Genomic DNA, 20873 nt, shown 5'->3' on the forward strand with positions numbered 1-20873 from the left:
ATAATTAATGTTTTGGGGTCCAGGAAACAATTTAATATATGAACAAAAATAATACAACAAACATTAATTAAATCAGAAGGCTGGTTGAGAGTTATCTGTCTCCATAAAAATACATCTTATCTTATATATACATACAGTGTGTGTGTGTGTGTGTGTATGTGTGTGTGTGTGTGTGTGTGTGTGTGTGTGTGTGTGTCCTATTTCTTTCTCTCTCTCCTTCCCTCTATGTCTCCCTCTCCCTCTCTCTCTCCCTCACTACGAGGCAGTGGGCGTGGCCTCGTAGTGAGGGAGTGACGTCAGTGGGAGCTGTTCAAAGCGGTGCGGTGCTGAAGAGACAACCGTCCTGTGTCTCCGTCGGTCTCTCCAGTCTCTCCGCAGACACCAGCGGCTCGGCGTCGCTGCTCTCCCCGTCCATCAGCGCTCTGCAGCGGCAGAACTCCGGCGGCGGCTGCGCCCTTCACCGCGGAGACACCGCAGCAAGTAAGTGGCCTCTTCGCTCTCATTCCCCCGCCTCGAGGGTCGGAAGCGGCGGTCTGAAAGACCGGGATCGTCGAGTCTCAGTCCTGCTTGTCTCATAAATACGGAGACATGTCGGACCTGTCTGTGGTAAATGTGTCCACGGAGACATGTCGGACCTGTCTGTGGTAAATGTGTCCACGGAGACATGTCGGACCTGTCTGTGGTAAATGTGTCTTCCAGCCGCGCCTGAATCTGAAGAAATATTTGACTCATATTTGCATGTGATGGTCGGAGATGCTCTCTCTCTCTCTCTCTCTCTCTCTCTCTCTCTCTCTCTCTCTCTCTCTCTCTCTCTCTCTCTCTCTCCCTCTCTAGGTATGTCTCTCTCTCCCTCTCCCTCTCCCTCTATGTATATGTCTCTCACTCTCTGTATCTCTCTCTCTTTGTATGTAAATACTCTATGTCTTTCTCTTTCACATACGCACACGCACACACACGCACACGCACACGCACGCACACACACGCACACACACGCACGCACACGCACGCACACACACACACGCACACGCACGCACACGCACACACACGCACACACACACACGCACGCACACGCACACACACACACGCAGACACACACATACACACACACACACACACGCACACACACACACACACACACGCACACACACAGACAAACGCGGTGCACCTGAAGGCACCACATTGAATGGTAACACACTGGACCAGTTTGCAGGCTCACTGGTCTGGATGTTTTACTGGTTTCAATCAGGAGTCACACTGGGACAGGGACCAGGACCGGGACCGGTCAGTTGGTGCTGGTGGTTTCTGAGTGGATCATGTAGGAGGAGTCAGTAGAGGAGGATCTGTTGGGAGGTGTTGCTTTTTTCATTCACAGTACATTTAGGTGTGGCCTCCTCTCCTCTTTCTCCTCCTCTATCCCGTTTCCTCCTCTCCGCTTCTCTTCCTTCCTGTTTTCTTTTCTCCTCTTACTCCTCCTCTATCCTGTTTCCTCCTCTTCACTTTCTCTTCCTTCCTGTTTTCTTTTCTCCTCTTTCTCCTACTCTATCCTGTTTCCTCCTCTTCGCTTTTTCTTCCTTCCTGTTTCCTTCTCTCCTCTTTCTCCTCCTCTCCTCCTCAATCCTGTTTCTTCCACTCCTTTCCTCCTCTCTCTCCTCTTCCCTGTTTCCTTCTCTCCTCTTTCTCCTCCTCTCCTCCTCAATCCTGTTTCCTCCTCTCCTTCTCTCCTCTTTCTCCTCTTCCCTGTTTCCTTCTCTCCTCTTTCTCCTCCTCTCCTCCTCAATCCTGTTTCTTCCACTCCTTCCCTCCTCTCTCTCCTCTTCCCTGTTTCCTTCTCTCCTCTTTCTCCTCCTCTCCTCCTCAATCCTGTTTCTTCCACTCCTTCCCTCCTCTCTCTCCTCTTCCCTGTTTCCTTCTCTCCTCTTTCTCCTCCTCTCCTCCTCAATCCTGTTTCTTCCACTCCTTCCCTCCTCTCTCTCCTCTTCCCTGTTTTCTTCTCTCCTCTTTCGCCTCCTTCCTGTTTCGACGGATCCTGGCTCTAGAGCCTTGAAGTCATGACGTGTCTTTATCCGCCAGGCTGGTTGGAACCAATCAGCACCTTCGGTTTGGAACGGGCCCCTGGGGTTCCAGCAGACAGGTTGGGGGGTCCTGGAGTCCAGTGACACCTGATAGTCCAGGATCTGGTTTCTCTGCCTGCAGAAGGAGAGTCATACTTGTTAGTCCTCACCAGTCCTGGATGGGAAGGACACTCTAGTTCTGGTTCCGTTCAACAGTCCTGATGCTGTCTGTGGTGGTTTTCCTCCCTGAGTCCAGTACCTGTCCGTCAGAGGTCACTATAGAGACGATGAAGATGATGGATGGTTTTCATCAACAGGGCTTTTACCTGGCCTAGTCTCATTCAGGTCTCACTAGTGTATATAGTCTCATACAGGTCTCACTAGTGTATATAGTCTCATACAGGTCTCACTAGTGTATTTAGTCTCATTCAGGTCTCACTAGTGTATATAGTCTCATACAGGTCTCACTAGTGTATATAGTCTCATACAGGTCTCACTAGTGTATATAGTCTCATACAGGTCTCAGTAGTGTATATAGTCTCATACAGGTCTCACTAGTGTATATAGTCTCATACAGGTCTCACTAGTGTATATAGTCTCATACAGGTCTCACTAGTGTATATAGTCTCATACAGGTCTCACTAGTGTATATAGTCTCATACAGGTCTCAGTAGTGTATATAGTCTCATACAGGTCTCACTAGTGTATATAGTCTCATTCAGGTCTCACTAGTGTATATAGTCTCATACAGGTCTCACTAGTGTATATAGTCTCATACAGGTCTCACTAGTGTATATAGTCTCATACAGGTCTCACTAGTGTATATAGTCTCATACAGGTCTCAGTAGTGTATATAGTCTCATACAGGTCTCACTAGTGTATATAGTCTCATTCAGGTCTCACTAGTGTATATAGTCTCATACAGGTCTCACTAGTGTATATAGTCTCATACAGTTCTCACTAGTGTATATAGTCTCATACAGGTCTCACTAGTGTATATAGTCTCATACAGGTCTCACTAGTGTATATAGTCTCATACAGGTCTCACTAGTGTATTTAGTCTCATACAGGTCTCACTAGTGTATATAGTCTCATACAGGTCTCACTAGTGTATTTAGTCTCATACAGGTCTCACTAGTGTATATAGTCTCACCCAGACTAGACTGTAATGTTTAATAGCAACCCTGTTAATGATTGATGCCAGTTAACCGTTAGCAGTTAGCCGTTAGCAGTTAGCCGTTAGCAGTTAGCCGTTAGCAGTAGCTAACAGCAGGAAGACATGAGTCTCTGCTGAAGATCATTGAAGAAGAAATTTGCTTTCAGACGCTCTTATAAGGTCATGTACATATATAATATAATATATATATATTATATATGTATATACAGTATGTACATATATAATATATATACAGATATACATACATTTATGTGTATGTAGCTTTAGTCTACTGCTCTCTCTACCCCTCTCTCTCTCTCTCTTTCCTCTCTCTCTCTCTCCCCTCCCTCCTCTCTCTCTCTCTCTCTCTCTCTCCCCTCCCTCCTCTCTCTCTCCCCTCCCTCCTCTCTCTCTCTCTCTCTCTCTCTTTCCTCTCTCTCTCCATCTCTCCTCTCTCTCTCCCTCCTCTCTCTCTCTGCTCCATTCTCTCTCTCTCTCACCCTCCCCCCCTTCTCTCTCTCTCTCTCTCTCTTTCTCTCTCTCTCTCTCTGGATGATAGAAAACATGCTGCCACGCTGGCAGGTTCATGTGGCAGCATGAAGGGCGGAGAGAGACAGATGGAGGGGGAGGAGGAGGAGGAGAGGGAGGGGGAGGAAGAAGAGGAGGAGGAGGAGGAGAGGGAGGGGGAGGAAGAAGAAGAGGAGGAGGAGGAGGAGGAGGAGGAGAGGGAGATGTAAAGCGCCCACATGAAGGCAGGATGAAGGATGAAGAGCATCTAGGCTGAGTAGGAATTAAAGAGTGAAGGGGAGTGAGGGAGGAGGAGGGTGGAGGATGAGAGGGAGAAGTAGAGGGTGGAGGAGGAGAGGGAGGAGGCGAGGGAGGAGGAGGGGGTAAGTGGAGGTTGATACATGGTCTGGTCTTTAAGGGTCTAATTACAGTAAAGGAGCTCCAGGCTGTAATCAAATATATGTACCGACATATGCTGCCTATCAGGCAGCCTACATGCTGGTTCAGGGTCTGGTTCAGGGTCTGGTTTAGGGAGGGTCCCCTCCCTGACCCTGGGATTCATCTTATTAAAGAGTTCCCTCCCTGAGCTTTCCCTCCCTGACTGTCTGGTCTTGGTTCCTGGTCTTCTTATGTATTCGTCTTTTGTTGGTTGATCTGTGTTTTCTGATGAATATGTAAATGAGCTTGAGGACACGCCTCCTAGTGTGTGAGCCCACCATAGTCTTCTTTAACCTGGACCTGGTTTTGTTCATTTCCTGTATATTTCATTGCATCTCATCCTGAACAATCTTTACTCACTGGCTGTTTTTAAGTGACTACTTTATTTTTGTTAATGTTAACTGAACGCTCCAAGATTAGATTAAAGCATCATTCCTTTCTGCAGGATTTAGAACGGGAACTTTGTAATCCAACTGAATGAGATTGGCTGAGCGATATTTACTCTGGATTACACTCATTCTGTTGGAATATGTGCATCTCACTGAGGCTACATTTAGGGTGGACAGCTGTGTGTGTGTGTGTGTGTGTGTGTGTGTGTGTGTGTGTGTGTGTGTGTGTGTGTGTGTGTGTGTGTGTGTGTGTGTGTGTGTGTGTGTGTGCGGGGGGCTGCTGTTGGCAGGTCAGTGTGAAGCGACTGTGTGAACATGGAGAGATTATGTTTCCACCGCTGGTCGTTACCTCCGCTCGGAGAACGCCGTCAGCAGGATTTGGTTTTGGTTGACTTAATCCTCCAGTCTGAGGTTTATATTTGGAAACTGTGTTTAGTGTGTCAGTCATCTAGTCGCTCCGTTTATTTGTCCATCTTTCGGTTTGGTAGATTTCACCAAGTTGGATTCACTGGATCCAGCAAGACCCACATGGGCTGGTTCACCACAGCTGGAGGAACCAGAATAAAGTATTGATCTGTGATTTAATATCAATAACCAGATGAAAAGGATGCTGAAATAACTCCATCATGATGATGATCAGTAAAAAGTGCTGATTCATGCTTTGTTAGGTCAGTCTGCAAGACCACAAGATAACTACTGTTAAAACGCTGGTTTTCTGAATGGAGTCTGGTTGATGGTGCTAGGCTACGCTAACATTGTAGCTGCTCCATCAACACTCCATATAAGGTCATCTAGACATAAATACAGCAGAGACCTTGTTGTTTGGACCACAGACAGTCTCTGGTTCCTCCACATAGTCTGGTCTGGTCTCTGGACTCATGTGAGCTACTATCTAGACCTCTGGGGGACCACAGACAGTCTCTGGTTCCTCCACATACTCTGGTCTGGTCTCTGGACTAATGTGAGCTACTATCTAGACCTCTGGGGGACCACAGACAGTCTCTGGTTCCTCCACATAGTCTGGTCTGGTCTCTGGACTAATGTGAGCTACTATCTAGACCTCTGGGGGACCACAGACAGTCTCTGGTTCCTCCACATAGTCTGGTTTGGTCTCTGGACTAATGTGAGCTACTATCTAGACCTCTGGGGGACCACAGACAGTTTCTGGTTCTGGTCTGGTCTCTGGACCAAGAGACAGAGACCAGATCAGAATGGTTAGAGTTACTTCACTTCTCCATGGCGGATGCTCATTGGTTGTGGGTCTACAAGGATCCTGAGTCTACAAGGATCCTGGGTCTACAAGGATCCTGCTGTGGTTGTGTTGCCACTCTGTCTTGAGGTCCCTCTGATCTGGATCCCAAAGGCCCTAATCTCCTCGGGGAGAGGTGCTGTGGGCGGAGTCGTGTGTTTCAGATGTGGTCCACATAGTCCAGCTAGAGACACTCACAGCAAGCCGGCCGCACACTGATAACAGGGGGAGGAAACGGCAATGGGGGGGGTGGGGGGGGTAAGAGGAGGGAGGTGAGGAGGGTGTGGGGAGGGAAGTAGGTGAGGAGGGTAAGGAGGGAAGGGTTGAGGAGGGTAAGAGGAGTGAACGAGGTGAAGAGGGAGGGAGGGAGTTGAGGAGGTTGAGGGGAGGAGGGAGGTGAGGAGGGTGAGGGGAGGGAGGTGAGGATGGTGAGGGGAGGGAGGGAGGAGGGTGAGTGAAGGAGGGAGGGAGGTGAGGAGGTTGAGGGGAGGGAGGTGAGGATGGTGAGGGGAGGGAGGGAGGAGGGTGATTGAAGGAGGGAGGGAGGTGAGCAGGGTGAGGAGGTCCAGGAGCACATTATTAAAAAAATCATATTAATTCTCATTGCTCTCATCATCATAATCCAACATGTTTTGCCCTGAAACCCTCAGAAATATTATTATTATTATTATTTTTATTATTATTTCATCCCTCATCTACTGCTTATCTTGTATTCAGGATTAATAATCATACTAATAATGACATTAATAATAATCCTCTCCTCTCCAGACTCTCTCACCAAACGCTTACCTGGTTTGTCATGGCCTGAACTTTGGGCCGTTTCCATGGCAACATCCACGTCACCGGTGGCGGCGCCAGCCAGTCATTAATTCTGGTATCTACAGGAAGTGATGATGTTGTCGTCTCTATCAACACTTTCCATCTCCCTCCATCACCAGTCCTCTGAGCGGGAAGTCTGGGGGGTCGAGACCCCTGTAGGGGGGGGGGGTTGGGGGCTCTCTGTAGGAGGGTCCAGACCTCTGTAGGAGTGTATGGATCTCTGTAGTGGGGTCCAGACCCCTGTAGGGGGGATCCAGCTCTCTTTAGGGGGTCCAGACCTCTGTAGGAGTGTATCTCTGCAGGGGGGTCCAGACCACTGTAGGAGTGTATGGATCTCTGTAGGGGGATCCAGACCCCTGTAGGGGGGGTCCAGCTCTCTGTAAGAGTGTATGGATATCTGTAGGGGGGTCCAGACCTCTATGCGGCGAGGGAGGGGGGAGGGTCTATATTGAATTAAGAAGCGCTCTATTTTTATGCTTTTTTTCTGGTTTAAAGTCTGTGTGTTTTCCCACCATGGTTTCTAACAGCAGAGTCGGCCTGCCAGGTTTTCCTCGGACTGTAAACACGTCTCTGACCTTGCTACCTCATTTAGGTCACATGACGGGAGGGTTCCCCCGGCCCAGCAGCCCGGGGGTCCGGGCGGTCGGGGCAGGAAGCCAAACACAACCAAGTCACCAGCTGCTAGAAATGTAGAGCGAATCGATGCTGCATAATCTATACTGTCTGTCTGCAGCCTGTCTGTGTGTGTGTGTGTGTGTGTGTGTATGTGTGTGTGTCAGGGGACTAAGGTCAGAGGTCAGTAGGACAGAGATGAGGAGAGGTGGGATGATAAGTGATTATTTATTATCACAAAAACTTACTTGGATTCTTGCCACCAGAGGAGGAAATTACCATATTTGGACTGTGGAGGAGCGACGGGTGGATCTGATGAACACGAGCAGCTGAGCAGGCGGAGGACGAGGATGTCTTCTGTAGTTCTGTCTGTTCTGTTCTAGAACCTGATGATATGAGACCACAGACCACCCAGTCATCCACCACACTCCAAATATGGTCACTTCCTTCACTGGTTGCAAGAATCCAAGACTTTGTTCACTTGTTATAGACAGTCTTTACATTTTACATATGAACAAGTTTGATCTCCATTTTTTTTATTTCGGGAAAAGGCTGCAGGGGTGAATCCTTAGATCCGCATCTCTCCCTGAGAAGATGAGCGGCGGTCCCCTTTACGGGAACCTAAACCCTGGTGTAGGTTGGGCTGAGATCTGGCCTGTAGAGAACATCATCAGCGGATATAAAAGGTTCATCCATCGGGTTGTGGTTCCACTGCACCAATCAGAGGTGGACAAGCGGGATGTTTACAGGATAAACAACAACAGCAATAACATCTGTACATATCACCTGTGGTTGAAGTTGTTGTTGTGGTTGTTGTAGTGGTTGTTATGGTTGTTGTTCTTGTGGTTGTTGTTGTTATGTTGTTGTAGTCTTTGCTATAGTGGTTGTTGTAGTGGTTGTTGTCGTGGTTGTTGTTGTGGTTGTAGTCGTCGTTGTGGTTGTAGTTGTTGTTGTTGTAGTCGTGGTTGTTGTGGTTGTTATTGTAGTTGTTGTGGTTGTTGTAGTGGTTGTTGTTGTAGTCGTGGTTGTTATGGTTGTTTTTGTAGTTGCTGTGGTTGTTGTTGTAGTGGTTGTTGTAGTAGTTGTTATGGTTTTGTTGTGGTTGTTGTTGTGGTTGTAGTCATTGTGGTTGTTGTAGTCGTTGTGGTTATTGTAGTGGTTGTTATGGTTGTGGTTGGTGTGGTTGTTGTAGTTGTTATGGTTTTTGTTGTAGTTGTTGTGGTTGTAGTCATTGTTGTGGTTGTTGTAGTGGTTGTTGTTGTGGTTGTAATTGTTGTAGTGGTTGTGGTGGTTGTTGTAGTGGTGGTTGTTGTAGTGGTTTGTAATTGATTATAAAATGACTATCACGAGGAGAACATGTGACCTCATTATAATCTGCAGCGTTGAGAACGTGTACTAAACGCATTCTATAGAAAAACAGTGTGTATGTGGGAGTTCGCTGACAGACGGACTCTCTACAGTTACTAAGTGCATGTGACCAGGTCGCCATGACAACAACTCCCTGGAGCATGCTGAGAACAGAGCGACATCACCGCTCATAGCATGGGCGTGTGTGTGTGTGTGTGTGTGTGTGTGTGTGTGCGGGGTACACTTGGTGAATAAACTGCTTTCCATGCAGAAGCTGCAGGAAATTAAACTGTGTGTGTGAGCGTAGCCTAGCACCCATCAACCAGACTCCATTCAGAAAACCAGCGTTTTAACAGTAGTTATCTTGTGGTCTTACAGACAGACCTAACAAAGCACGACTCAGCACTTTTTACTGATCATCATCATGATGGAGTTATTTCAGCATCCTTTTCATCTGGTTATTGATATGAAATCACAGATACATACTTTATTCTGGGTTAGGGTTAGAGGGATAGGGACTGAGGAGGAAATTGTATGCAGCACATCAAACGTGGTGATGGATCACTTCCTGCTGTTGATTGCTGACCAATGAGTCGTCTCTATCGGCCCTGATGAGAGATGGGGAAGTGTTGTCTCCGCGGAAACGCCGTTGCATAGAAGAAGACATGAAAGTGTTTCCCGTCTGTCATCATGTACAGAAATGAGGGGAAAGTCATTCTGAAGTGTCGTTTTTTTTACGCTTACGGGGCGACGAACTCCCACACTGCTCCGTGATTAAACCACCACTCATCATCCATACCGGACGCTGCTGCTGCTCTCACCTTCTGTGATGTAAAACAGGATCCACTCAGCCATCACAACATGAACCATTTTAAAAAACACTTAAGGAAGTAAAAGGATTCTCAGCGTCTCAATCAGAAGTTCTGCTTAAAGGTCAACTACATGTCTGATTGTGAGGGAGACTGGAACCAATCAAGCGTCATCAATTAGTCATACATGGACACCAAATCTATATCTGCCTTCTCTCCACCCGTAAAGGTGCACTAATCAGTAGTTTGTACAAATGTATAGACTGTGCACGTTGTCATGGTGACATCCTCAGATGCACAGCAGCAACACAGGTGTAATCAATACCATTAGTTCAATTCAGGTGAGACGGCCTGCCGGTGTCATGATCGCTGTAACATGTGTCAACATGGCTGCTGGGAAGCGACTCTGAGACCATAAACTCATGTTAACCATGTTTACTGAGACAATAAATCGAGAGAGAAGTAGGAACATTTTCTATACAACCAGAGAGGAGTCGCCCCCTGGTGGCCAGCAGAGAGAAGTAGGACAATTTTCTCATAGACTTCTATACAACCAGAGAGGAGTCGCCCCCTGGTGGCCAGCAGAGAGAAGTAGGACCATTTTCTCATAGACTTCTATACAACCAGAGAGGAGTCGCCCCCTGGTGGCCAGCAGAGAGAAGTAGGACCATTTTCTCATAGACTTCTATACAACCAGAGAGGAGTCGCCCCCTGGTGTGTTGGGTTGGTTTAGTCTTTTAAACGGTTGTGGTTAGCATCGTATTGATTAGCATCGTATTGATCGTCATCCTTCCAGTTATTATCTGAACTTCTACACAACCTTCATTATTAAAACATGGAGAAAGAACTCTGTCGCAGACTAACTTTTACAAGTCGGCTAATAAAGTGCTGAAGTCAGCAGGACTCAAACATTAGCTAGGCTAACGTGTTAGCTCACCTCATTTCCCTGGGCCATTTTTATTACGGTCGTCATAGAAACAAGTCAACGTCATCTTCAGAAGTGAAAATGTCGTGTTGAGTTGTCGAATCTAAAAAAGATGATCTTTATTTGGATGTTTTTCCATTTGACATGTTACGTGAAGACATTTCCATGTTGCATTATTCTCCCAGCAGGCTTAGAGTCAGTCACAAATCATCTGTCTCTTGTCTCCCACCCCTGTTCTTTTATCGATCAGCTGACTTCCTGCAGGTCCTGAGGAGATGCTGATGTTTCATGGCCGCTGCCTTCCGAGGTCGTTGGAGTCCCTGCAGTCATAGATCCGTCATCACACCAGCCCCCATCATGGAAACCCCCCACCGCCAGACCACCTTGACTCTAGACGCCCCTTGTTGGAGGTGTGATTGTTGAGGGACGGGTCGTGATACTTGGACCAGCTCATTTGTCACGATAGAACTGACCCCGAACCATGTAGAGGAGCTTCCTGTGAGGAGGGGGGAGGGTCTACGTCTGAGTCCGGTCTACGTCTGAGTCCCAGTGCTTTTATTGATTCTGTTCCTCGTTTGACGAGTGTATGTGGCTGAGGAGAAAGTTACAGTGAGGAAGACGATGGTCCTCCACACCTCCCCCTACTCCAGTGCCTGTCTGCACTTCCTGGACGGCCTGTCATGGAGCCTGGTGTTCCCCTGCTACTGGCTCCTGGACCAGCTCCTGGCCTCCTGCGTGGCCACCTCTCTGGAGAAGCGCCGGCGCTCCCAGGACCCCTGCTCCTTCCTCACCCTGTGTGTCCTGATCTCCGTGCCCCTCTATCTGCTCCTCCTCCTCGCCTCGCTGCCCTTCGCCCTGCTGGGCTTCATGGTCTGGGCACCGCTGCAGGCCGTCCGCCAGCCCTACCTGTTCACCTACCACAGGTGAGTGCTGACCTCCATTCGGTTTTGGTAACAAGTCTGAGTATCAGACCTTCTCTCGGGATTTAGACCACGTGGCCTTTAAGTCATTCTGAGCAGGATCCAAAGCTGAGGAAACAGTAGTCCACTAAACAATGGGAGATGTCACCGTGACGACATCCACCTCTCCTAGACTGTCTGTTGTCAGACTTTCTAGAAGAGGTGCAGCTGAGGGATCTGGTTTCGGACAACCAAGCCCCTCAGCTGCAGAGCCGGTCTCCATTGACCAGCAGTGCCGGTTGTTCCTCTGCTCGTCGGTTTGGCCTCCAGCTGTCGTTCTCCGGTCCAAACACACAGCCGAGTGGCTGCCGGCCAGAACCACGACTCTGCATTTAGCTGTCTGCTGTGGGGGAGCAGATCCCTCCCAGACCCAGTCCTTCATGGTCCAGTCAGAGTCAAAGAGAGCAAAGAGAGCAGGCTGTGTTCAGTTTGCTTTTAATTATAGTGTCACAGGGACAGTTAGCTCAGGACATTCCACATGGAGCAGGACTAGAACAGGATCAGGACTAGAACAGCTCATATGTCTGTAAAGTTTCTGTCATTCAGGTCATGTGGCCACATGCATACATGTAATTGGGGGAGAAACCTCACCAGGTGCATCGCTAGAACCAGGTAGCAGTTACCTTTCTCACCTCCAGGCGTCATGCTAAGCCAATTAGCTGCTAGTTTCACTTTCATACTTACAAACATGAAAGCAGTGTTGCTTCTCTGATTTAACCCTCAACCAGTCAGACATGATGGGAGGTGATCTGTTTGACTTGTATTGTGTTGTTGACCTTGTGCAGACCAGACAAGCACCAGGCAGAGCAGGGCCAGGGCGGCCCAGGAGGGCTCACCGTCGGGGAGATGAGGTCACAGGGCAGAAGCTTCTGTTTCTGCAGTGCCAACGTATGTCTGCTGCCCGACTCCCTGGCCCGGTTCAACAACCTGTCAGACACCCACAGGAGGGCCCGGGAGGTGGGCAAGAGGATCCGCAACGGGGCCAGTCGGCCTCAGATCAAGATCTACATCGACTCCCCGACAAACACATCCATCAGGTGAGGATAGCTGCTGCTGATGTCTAATGCTCCGTTCACACCGACCGGGAGGCGGATTGTTCACGTGGCGTTCAAACTCCACAAAGTCACTGGAGCGGTAGGAATGAGGCCAAATCTGGTATCCGCTTCATTCAAATATTCTCATAGACTCTAAACCCTCTCAGCACTGAGATCGTCCTCCTGAATCCTAAATGGAGAAAACAAATGTTGTCTCCTGGGTATGTGGTCCCCCAGAGGTCTAGATAGTAGCTCACATTAGTCCAGAGACCAGACCAGACTATGTGGAGGAACCAGAGACTGTCTGTGGTCCCCCAGAGGTCTTGATAGTAGCTCACATTAGTCCAGAGACCAGACTGGAGAAACCAGAGACTGTCTGTGGTCCCCCAGAGGTCTAGATAGTAGCTCACATTATTCCAGAGACCAGACCAGACTATGTGGAGGAACCTGAGACTGTCTGCGGTCCCCCAGAGGTCTTGATAGTAGCTCGAATTAGTCCAGAGACCAGACTTGAGAAACCAGAGACTGTCTGTGGTCCCCCAGAGGTCTAGATAGTAGCTCACATTATTCCAGAGACCAGACCAGACTATGTGGAGGAACCTGAGACTGTCTGTGGTCCTGCAGAGGTCTAGATAGTAGCCCACATTAGTCCAGAGACCAGACCAGACTATGTGGAGGAACCAGAGACTGTCTGTGGTCCCCCAGAGGTCTTGATAGTAGCTCACATTAGTCCAGAGACCAGACTATGTGGAACCAGAGACTGTCTGTGGTCCAAACAAAAAGGTCTGGCTTCCTGTAAAATTTCGTATCAATTACAAACTCCTCCTGTACACATTCATGGCCATTCACAACCTCGCCCCTCCCTACCTCTCTGACCTCCTGCACGTCATCATCCCCACCTGTTCCCTCAGATCCTCCTCCTCCACCCACCTCTCTGTGCCTCCTGCCCGCCTCAGCACTATGGGGGGTAGGGCCTTCAGCCGCTCTGCTCCTCAGCTCTGGAACACCCTCCCACCCGACCTCCGTAAACTGTGACTCTCTCCCCATCTTCAAAACAAGATACAAAACTCACCTGTTCCGGACTGCCTACTCCCTCTAACTCCCTGCCTTTACCGTCACTGCCTATTTTATTGTGTTGATTTTTGTGTTTTTTATCTACTTGTGTTTAACTAATTGTATGATTTTAACCCAGTCTGTTTTGTAAAGTGTCCTTGAGTGACCTGAAAGGCGCTATTAAATTAAATTTATATTATATTTGTCTCTGCCATATTTCTGTCTAGATGACCTTGCAGACAGACCTAACAAAGCATGACTTCTCACTTTTTACTGATCACCATCATGATGGAGTTATTTCAGCATCCTTTTCATCTGGTTATTGACATTAAATCACAGATTAATACTTTATTCTGGTTCCTCCAGCTGTGGTAGATCCAATGAATCCAGGTTCAGCAATAGACTCGGTCAAAGATATCAAACTAACCCTAACCCTAACGAATACTTTTTTATTTCTTCCTTTTCTGTCCATCAGCGCTGCGTCCTTCAGCAGCCTTGCCACAGGTTTCCGCCGTACGTCCTCTCTGGACCAGCGTCCAGAACAAACACAGACCACCAACGGACCAGCCGACACGGAAACCGAAGCCCTCACCGAGTGCCCAAATCACCCCCCAGGTGCAGCCAACTGCCCCGTTCACCCAGGAGACCAGAGTTCCTCTGGATGCCCCCTTCACCAGGATGGAGGGGACACGACAGCAGACTGTCCCCTCCACGCTGCAGGGACCAATGGCAGCTCAGACTGTCCCCTCCACGCTGCAGGGACCAATGGCAGCTCAGACTGTCCCCTCCACGCTGCAGGGACCAATGGCAGCTCAGACTGTCCCCTCCACGCTGCAGGGACCAATGGCAGCTCAGACTGTCCCTTCCACGCTGCAGGGACCAATGGCAGCTCAGACTGTCCCCTCCACACTGCAGGGTCCAACGGCGGCTCAGACTGTCCCGTTCACACCTCTAGTGAGGCTCCCGACTTCCCCCTGCATACCCCTCGGGCTCAGAGTGGCCATCAGGATTGTCCTGTCCACTGGGAAGGGAACCAGACTAAGCCCTCCTCAGACTGCCCACTTCACACCTCAGGGGTGCAGATCAGCATCAGCGCCCCAGAGCCGGACCCACAGGAGGAGGAAGCCGAGACAGGGAACCATCGGCCTGGGGAGCAGGCGGGCGGAGACACGGGCAGCATGACTGCCTCCAGGGAATCACTGACTCGTTACCACGGCGGCGACGGTGGCGTTGGCATATTGTCCAACAACACGCTCTCCCACATCCCTCGCACATCCGTCTTTAAGCGCCCGGGACGAAAACGCCGCCACGGAGATGAGACGTTCGACCACGAGATCTCTGCCTTTTTCCCCGCTAACTTAGATTTCCTGGCCCTACAGGAAGTGTTTGACCACGGATCGACCACCAGACTGCGGCAGCAGCTGCACCGCTACTTCCCCTACGTGCTGAGTGATGTTGGCCGCTACGGCTGGAAAGGCTGCTGCTCACGGTTCAAGTTCCTGAACAGCGGGCTGATGCTAGCCAGCCGCTACCCGGTGCTGGACGCGCGCTTCGAGTGCTACCCCAACGGGCGCGGCGAGGACGCGCTTGCAGCCAAGGGGGCGCTGTTTGCCAAGGTCAGAAATTCTGCTTCTATCTCCTCTTCTTCTTAAACAGAATTAAAGGAATATTTGACATTTCAAGATATCACTTTTTTTCTTTCTTACCACGAGTTGGATGAGAATATTGATGCCAAACTCATATTTGCGTTGAAAGTTAGCCATCGTAGCTTAGCATAACAGCTGGAGGCCGGCAGTGACCTGGTTCTGTCCTGTACAGCCCTGTCCCTGCACTGGCCAAGAACCAGTTGTTCTTTAGTAGAGATAGTGGGTTATTCTTTAGTAGAGATACAAGGTTGTTCTTAAGGTGAGACACTGGGTTGTTCTTTAGTAGAGATACTAGGTTATTCTTTAGTAGAGATACTGGGTTGTTCTTTAGTAGAGATACTAGGTTATTCTTTAGTAGAGATACTGGGTTGTTCTTTAGTAGAGATTCTGGGTTGTTCTTAAGTAGAGATACTTGGTTGTTCTTTAGTAGAGATACTGGGTTGTTCTTTAGTAGAGATACTGGGTTGTTCTTTAGTAGAGATACTGGGCTGTTATTAGTAGAGATACTGGGTTGTTCTTTAGTAGAGATACTAAGTTGTTCTTTAGTAGGGATACTGGATTGTTCTTTAGTAGAGATACTGGGTTGTTCTTTAGTAGAGATACTGGGTTGTTCTTTATTAGAGATACTGGGTTGTTCTTTAGTAGAGATACTGGGTTGTTCTTTAGTAGAGATCGTGGGTTATTCTTTAGTAGAGATACAAGGTTGTTTTTTAGTAGAGATACTGGGTTGTTCTTTAGTAGAGATACTGGGTTGTTCTTTAGTAGAGATACTAGGTTATTCTTTAGTAGAGATACTGGGTTGTTCTTTAGTAGAGATTCTGGGTTGTTCTTAAGTAGAGATACTTGGTTGTTCTTTAGTAGAGATACTGGGTTGTTCTTTAGTAGAGATACTGGGCTGTTATTAGTAGAGATACTGGGTTGTTCTTTAGTAGAGATACTAAGTTGTTCTTTAGTAGGGATACTGGATTGTTCTTTAGTAGAGATACTGGGTTGTTCTTTAGTAGAGATACTGGGTTGTTCTTTATTAGAGATACTGGGTTGTTCTTTAGTAGAGATACTGGGTTGTTCTTTAGTAGAGATCGTGGGTTATTCTTTAGTAGAGATACAAGGTTGTTTTTTAGTAGAGATACTGGGTTGTTCTTTAGTAGAGATACTGGGTTGTTCTTTATTAGATATACTAAGTTGTTCTTTAGTAGAGATACTGGGTTGTTCTTTAGTAGAGATACTGGGTTGTTCTTTATTAGATATACTAAGTTGTTCTTTAGTAGAGATACTGGGTTGTTCTTTAGTAGAGATACTGGGTTGTCTTTAGTAGAGATACTGGGTTGTTCTTTAGTAGAGATACTGGGTTGTTCTTTATTAGAGATACTGGGTTGTTATTTAGTAGAGATACTGGGTTGTTCTTTATTAGAGATACTGGGTTGTTCTTTAGTAGAGATACTGGGTTGTTCTTTATTAGAGATACTGGGTTGTTATTTAGTAGAGATACTGGGTTGTTCTTTAGTAGAGATACTGGGTTGTTCTTTATTAGAGATACTGGGTTGTTATTTAGTAGAGATACTGGGTTGTTCTTTAGTAGAGATACTGGGTTGTTCTTTAGTAGAGATACTGGGTTGTTCTTTAGTAGAGATCGTGGGTTATTCTTTAGTAGAGATAAAAGGTTGGTTTTTAGTAGAGATACTGGGTTGTTCTTTAGTAGAGATACTGGGTTGTTCATTATTAGAGATACTGGGTTGTTCTTTAGTAGAGATACTAGGTTGTTCTTTAGTAGAGACACTGGGTTGTTCTTTAGTAGAGATACTGGGTTGTTCTTTAGTAGAGATAGTGGGTTATTCTTTAGTAGAGATACAAGGTTGTTCTCAAGGTGAGATACTAGGTTGTTCTTTAGTAGAGACACTGGGTTGTTCTTTAGTAGAGATACTTGGTTGTTCTTTAGTAGAGATACTGGGTTGTTCTTTAGTAGAGATACTGGGTTGTTCTTTAGTAGAGATACTGGGTTGTTCTTTATTAGAGATAGTGGGTTATTCTTTAGTAGAGATACAAGGTTGTGTTTTAGTAGAGATACTGGGTTGTTCTTTAGTAGAGATACTGGGTTGGTATTTAGTAGATACTGGGTTGTTCTTTATTAGAGATAGTGGGTTATTCTTTAGTAGAGATACAAGGTTGTGTTTTAGTAGAGATACTGGGTTGTTCTTTATTAGAGATACTGGGTTGTTCTTTAGTAGAGATACTAGGTTGTTCTTTAGTTGAGATACTGGGTTGTTCTCTAGAAGAGATACAGGGTTGTTCTTTAGTAGAGATACTGGGTTCTTCTTTAGTGTAGAGATACTGGGTCGTTCTCTAGAAGAGATACAGGGTTTGTTCTTTAGTGGAGATACTGGGTTGTTCTTTAGTTGAGATACTGGGTTGTTCTTAAGTAGAAATACTGAGCTGTTATTTAGTGGAGATACTAGGTTGTTCTTTAGTAGAGATACTGGGTTGTTCTTTAGTAGAGATACTGGGTTGTTCTTTAGTGTAGAGATACTGGGTTGTTCTCTAGAAGAGATACAGGGTTTGTTCTTTAGTAGAGATACTAGGTTGTTCTTTAGTAGAGACACTGGGTTGTTCTTTAGTAGAGATACTGGGTTGTTCTTTAGTAGAGATAGTGGGTTATTCTTTAGTAGAGATACAAGGTTGTTCTCAAGGTGAGATACTAGGTTGTTCTTTAGTAGAGACACTGGGTTGTTCTTTAGTAGAGATACTTGGTTGTTCTTTAGTAGAGATACTGGGTTGTTCTTTAGTAGAGATACTGGGTTGTTCTTTAGTAGAGATACTGGGTTGTTCTTTATTAGAGATAGTGGGTTATTCTTTAGTAGAGATACAAGGTTGTGTTTTAGTAGAGATACTGGGTTGTTCTTTAGTAGAGATACTGGGTTGGTATTTAGTAGAGATACTGGGTTGTTCTTTATTAGAGATAGTGGGTTATTCTTTAGTAGAGATACAAGGTTGTGTTTTAGTAGAGATACTGGGTTGTTCTTTATTAGAGATACTGGGTTGTTCTTTAGTAGAGATACTAGGTTGTTCTTTAGTTGAGATACTGGGTTGTTCTCTAGAAGAGATACAGGGTTGTTCTTTAGTAGAGATACTGGGTTCTTCTTTAGTGTAGAGATACTGGGTCGTTCTCTAGAAGAGATACAGGGTTTGTTCTTTAGTGGAGATACTGGGTTGTTCTTTAGTTGAGATACTGGGTTGTTCTTAAGTAGAAATACTGAGCTGTTATTTAGTGGAGATACTAGGTTGTTCTTTAGTAGAGATACTGGGTTGTTCTTTAGTAGAGATACTGGGTTGTTCTTTAGTGTAGAGATACTGGGTTGTTCTCTAGAAGAGATACAGGGTTTGTTCTTTAGTGGAGATACTGGGTTGTTCTTTAGTAGAGATACTGGGTTGTTATTTAGTGGAGATACTAGGTTGTTCTTTAGTCGAGATACTGGGTTGTTCTTTAGTTGAGATACTGGGTTGTTCTTTAGTAGAAATACTGGGCTGTTATTTAGTTGAGATGTTCTTTAGTAGAGATACTGGGTTTGTTCATTAGTAGTTAGTTAGTTTGTGTCCATAAATCCCTGTAGTAGCAGATCCACTGCTGCCTGTCAATGCAGCTTGCCAGCTGGCTTATATCCCTGTTTCAGCACCTACTTCTATTTGAGGTCAGTCCAGGTCGCCATGCTGTGCTGGCGGGCCTCCAGCTGGCAGGTACCCGTCTCACTGCCAACTGCTTATACTGCCAACCGTGTTAAACACACCCCCCTCTTTCTAGCAGAGTGTGGTCTGGTTGCTCTTGTCTTTTCTGTCAGATGCACCAGATCGGACCTCAGCTGTGTCCACATGTGTGACCTGTTGGTCAAATTGTGGTTAGATCAATATATGTATACATGGCATGGTCAACAACAGCGGATAACACATTTAATTTCTTATAAATTCTTCACAATAAAAGTCTCTTGTTATTTTCCTCGCTGCAGTGTGAGTAGGCTAGCTTTCATTGAAGCATGGCTGCTAGCAAAGCTCTGCTAACTGATCTACAAAAGTACATTTGTTACAAAACATACATATGTTTGTTAAATGTATTATATCATGGCGTTGGTGAACTAGTTATGCCTCCTGGGTGAAAGTCCACCACCTCCTCTCTCTTTACTATGTCAGCCGCTCTGACTATCTGATGACGACATGAATGTCTGCTGCGCCTCATACGGATGCTCAGTGTTGATCGTCGTGTTTGTATCAGACGCCAAGCGTCACTGAACGGGCGTGGCGATTTGACGAGGGTCGTCGCGACTCTTAGATCCTCGACTCTTTATTTTGTACTACGTTCTCGTGTTGATGTCATCAACAGTGTGCAGTGTTAGATTTGCTCGGCGTCTTGATTACCCAGGTCTCCCAGCCAGGTGTCGGCTGTTGACTCGCTGCTCCATCCGGACCACCCTCGCCTCCCCTTTGGTCATTCTCGCTCATCACTTCGGTGCCAGCTGCGATGCATCTTGTTAGGCGCAGCTCGTTAGATGCAGCTCATTAGACGCAGCTCGTTAGATGTACCTGATGTTCACGCCGGGTTTCTCTTCACACATCCTGGTTTGTTCTTTTCAATCACCAACAGTCACAAGTCGTCGTTAAAGTGATGAGTTTTGTGTTGTGTGAACTCCTTCCTGTTTCCCTGTCAGTCAAATGACCGGGTGAAGTCACCATGGCTACATCCACTTCCAATAGACTGTCTGTACACAGGAAGTAATTGGTGTGCTGCAGGTGATCAGTTTATTAACTGCATAATCAGTTTATATGGATGTTTCTGTCTGGCAGTAGGTTTGTCTGCTAACGTTCTAATTCCTCTAAGGCGTCACTTTATTTGTTCTTTATGACTTTATTTCACGCTCAGGTCTAGAGCCCATGATTTTTGTGTGTTATTAGAACACACTTGGTTTGTAGAAAAGAGCAGTGGATGACAGAGTTGTGCCTCCAGACGTCCTCTGCTATGTTCCCAGCGGTTCCTCTCGTTTAGGAGGAGCCGTGTGGAGATTTCCCCGTGGACGTATTTACCTGGAGAGCAGCAGCAGGTCAGCAGCATCAATCTGAATTCTCTCCTTTGTGGGAAATGATGCACTAGAAGGAGAGAGACACAGAATATTAATTAATAAACGTCTCCCTGCAGGGAGAGCCAGCGCTGCCTCTGTAATTAAAGCTCTTCACTCTCAACATTTATCCCCTCTCAGAATTATTTCCAACTAAGTGCACCGTTGAAGAGCTGTGTTTGTGTGTAAACACACAGTCTGACTGCATTACTACGGATTAAACAGGGACACGCACATCTGGGCTGGACAGCATGGAAGTCAATGGGAAGATCTCTGCTCTTTGTTCTCCTACGCAGGACTCTTCTGTCTTATATATACAATATGTATGTATATATATACACACACACACACACACACACAAACACAAAGAACCCATCAGGCTTCTTGTCGGTTTCAGGCTGCACACACACCTATTGAAGCAGAGATAAGCTCCTGAAATATTAAACGAGAGACAAAAAGAAGAAACAGAAAAACAAGTCGTAGAATAGAGAGGCTAAGCCCTGCCTCTTCCTGGGTCCACCATGGGACCTGTTACCCACACTACCTACTCACATTACCCACGTTACTTACGTTACTCACGTTACCCACGTTACTCACGTTACTCACGTTACTCACGTTACCCACGCTACCCACGTTACCCACTTTACTCATGTTACCCATGTTACCCACGCTACCCACGTTACCCACGCTACTCACGCTACTCACATTACCCATGCTATTCACGTTACCCACGCTACTCATGTTACCCACATTACCCACTTTACTCATGTTACCCACGTTAAC

At 46.8% G+C, this 20873-nt stretch overlaps 1 protein-coding gene across 1 annotated transcript in view; it reads left to right on the forward strand.

The window, feature by feature from the left end:
• The first annotated feature begins 358 nt into the window (after positions 1 to 358).
• The window catches only part of smpd3 (sphingomyelin phosphodiesterase 3), a 34260-nt gene continuing 13745 nt past the window's right edge, over positions 359 to 20873 (forward strand). Inside the window, exons 1-4 of the mRNA XM_084017081.1 lie at positions 359 to 480; positions 10553 to 11225; positions 12047 to 12298; positions 13824 to 14964. Of these exons, the coding sequence (XP_083873207.1) occupies positions 10924 to 11225; positions 12047 to 12298; positions 13824 to 14964 (1695 nt within the window). The 5' untranslated portion in view covers positions 359 to 480; positions 10553 to 10923. The remainder of the gene's footprint in view (positions 481 to 10552; positions 11226 to 12046; positions 12299 to 13823; positions 14965 to 20873) is intronic.

The sequence above is a fragment of the Eutrigla gurnardus genome, assembly GCF_963514095.1.
Source record: "Eutrigla gurnardus genome assembly, chromosome: 9".
In the NCBI taxonomy this organism is placed as follows: Eukaryota; Metazoa; Chordata; class Actinopteri; order Perciformes; family Triglidae; genus Eutrigla; species Eutrigla gurnardus.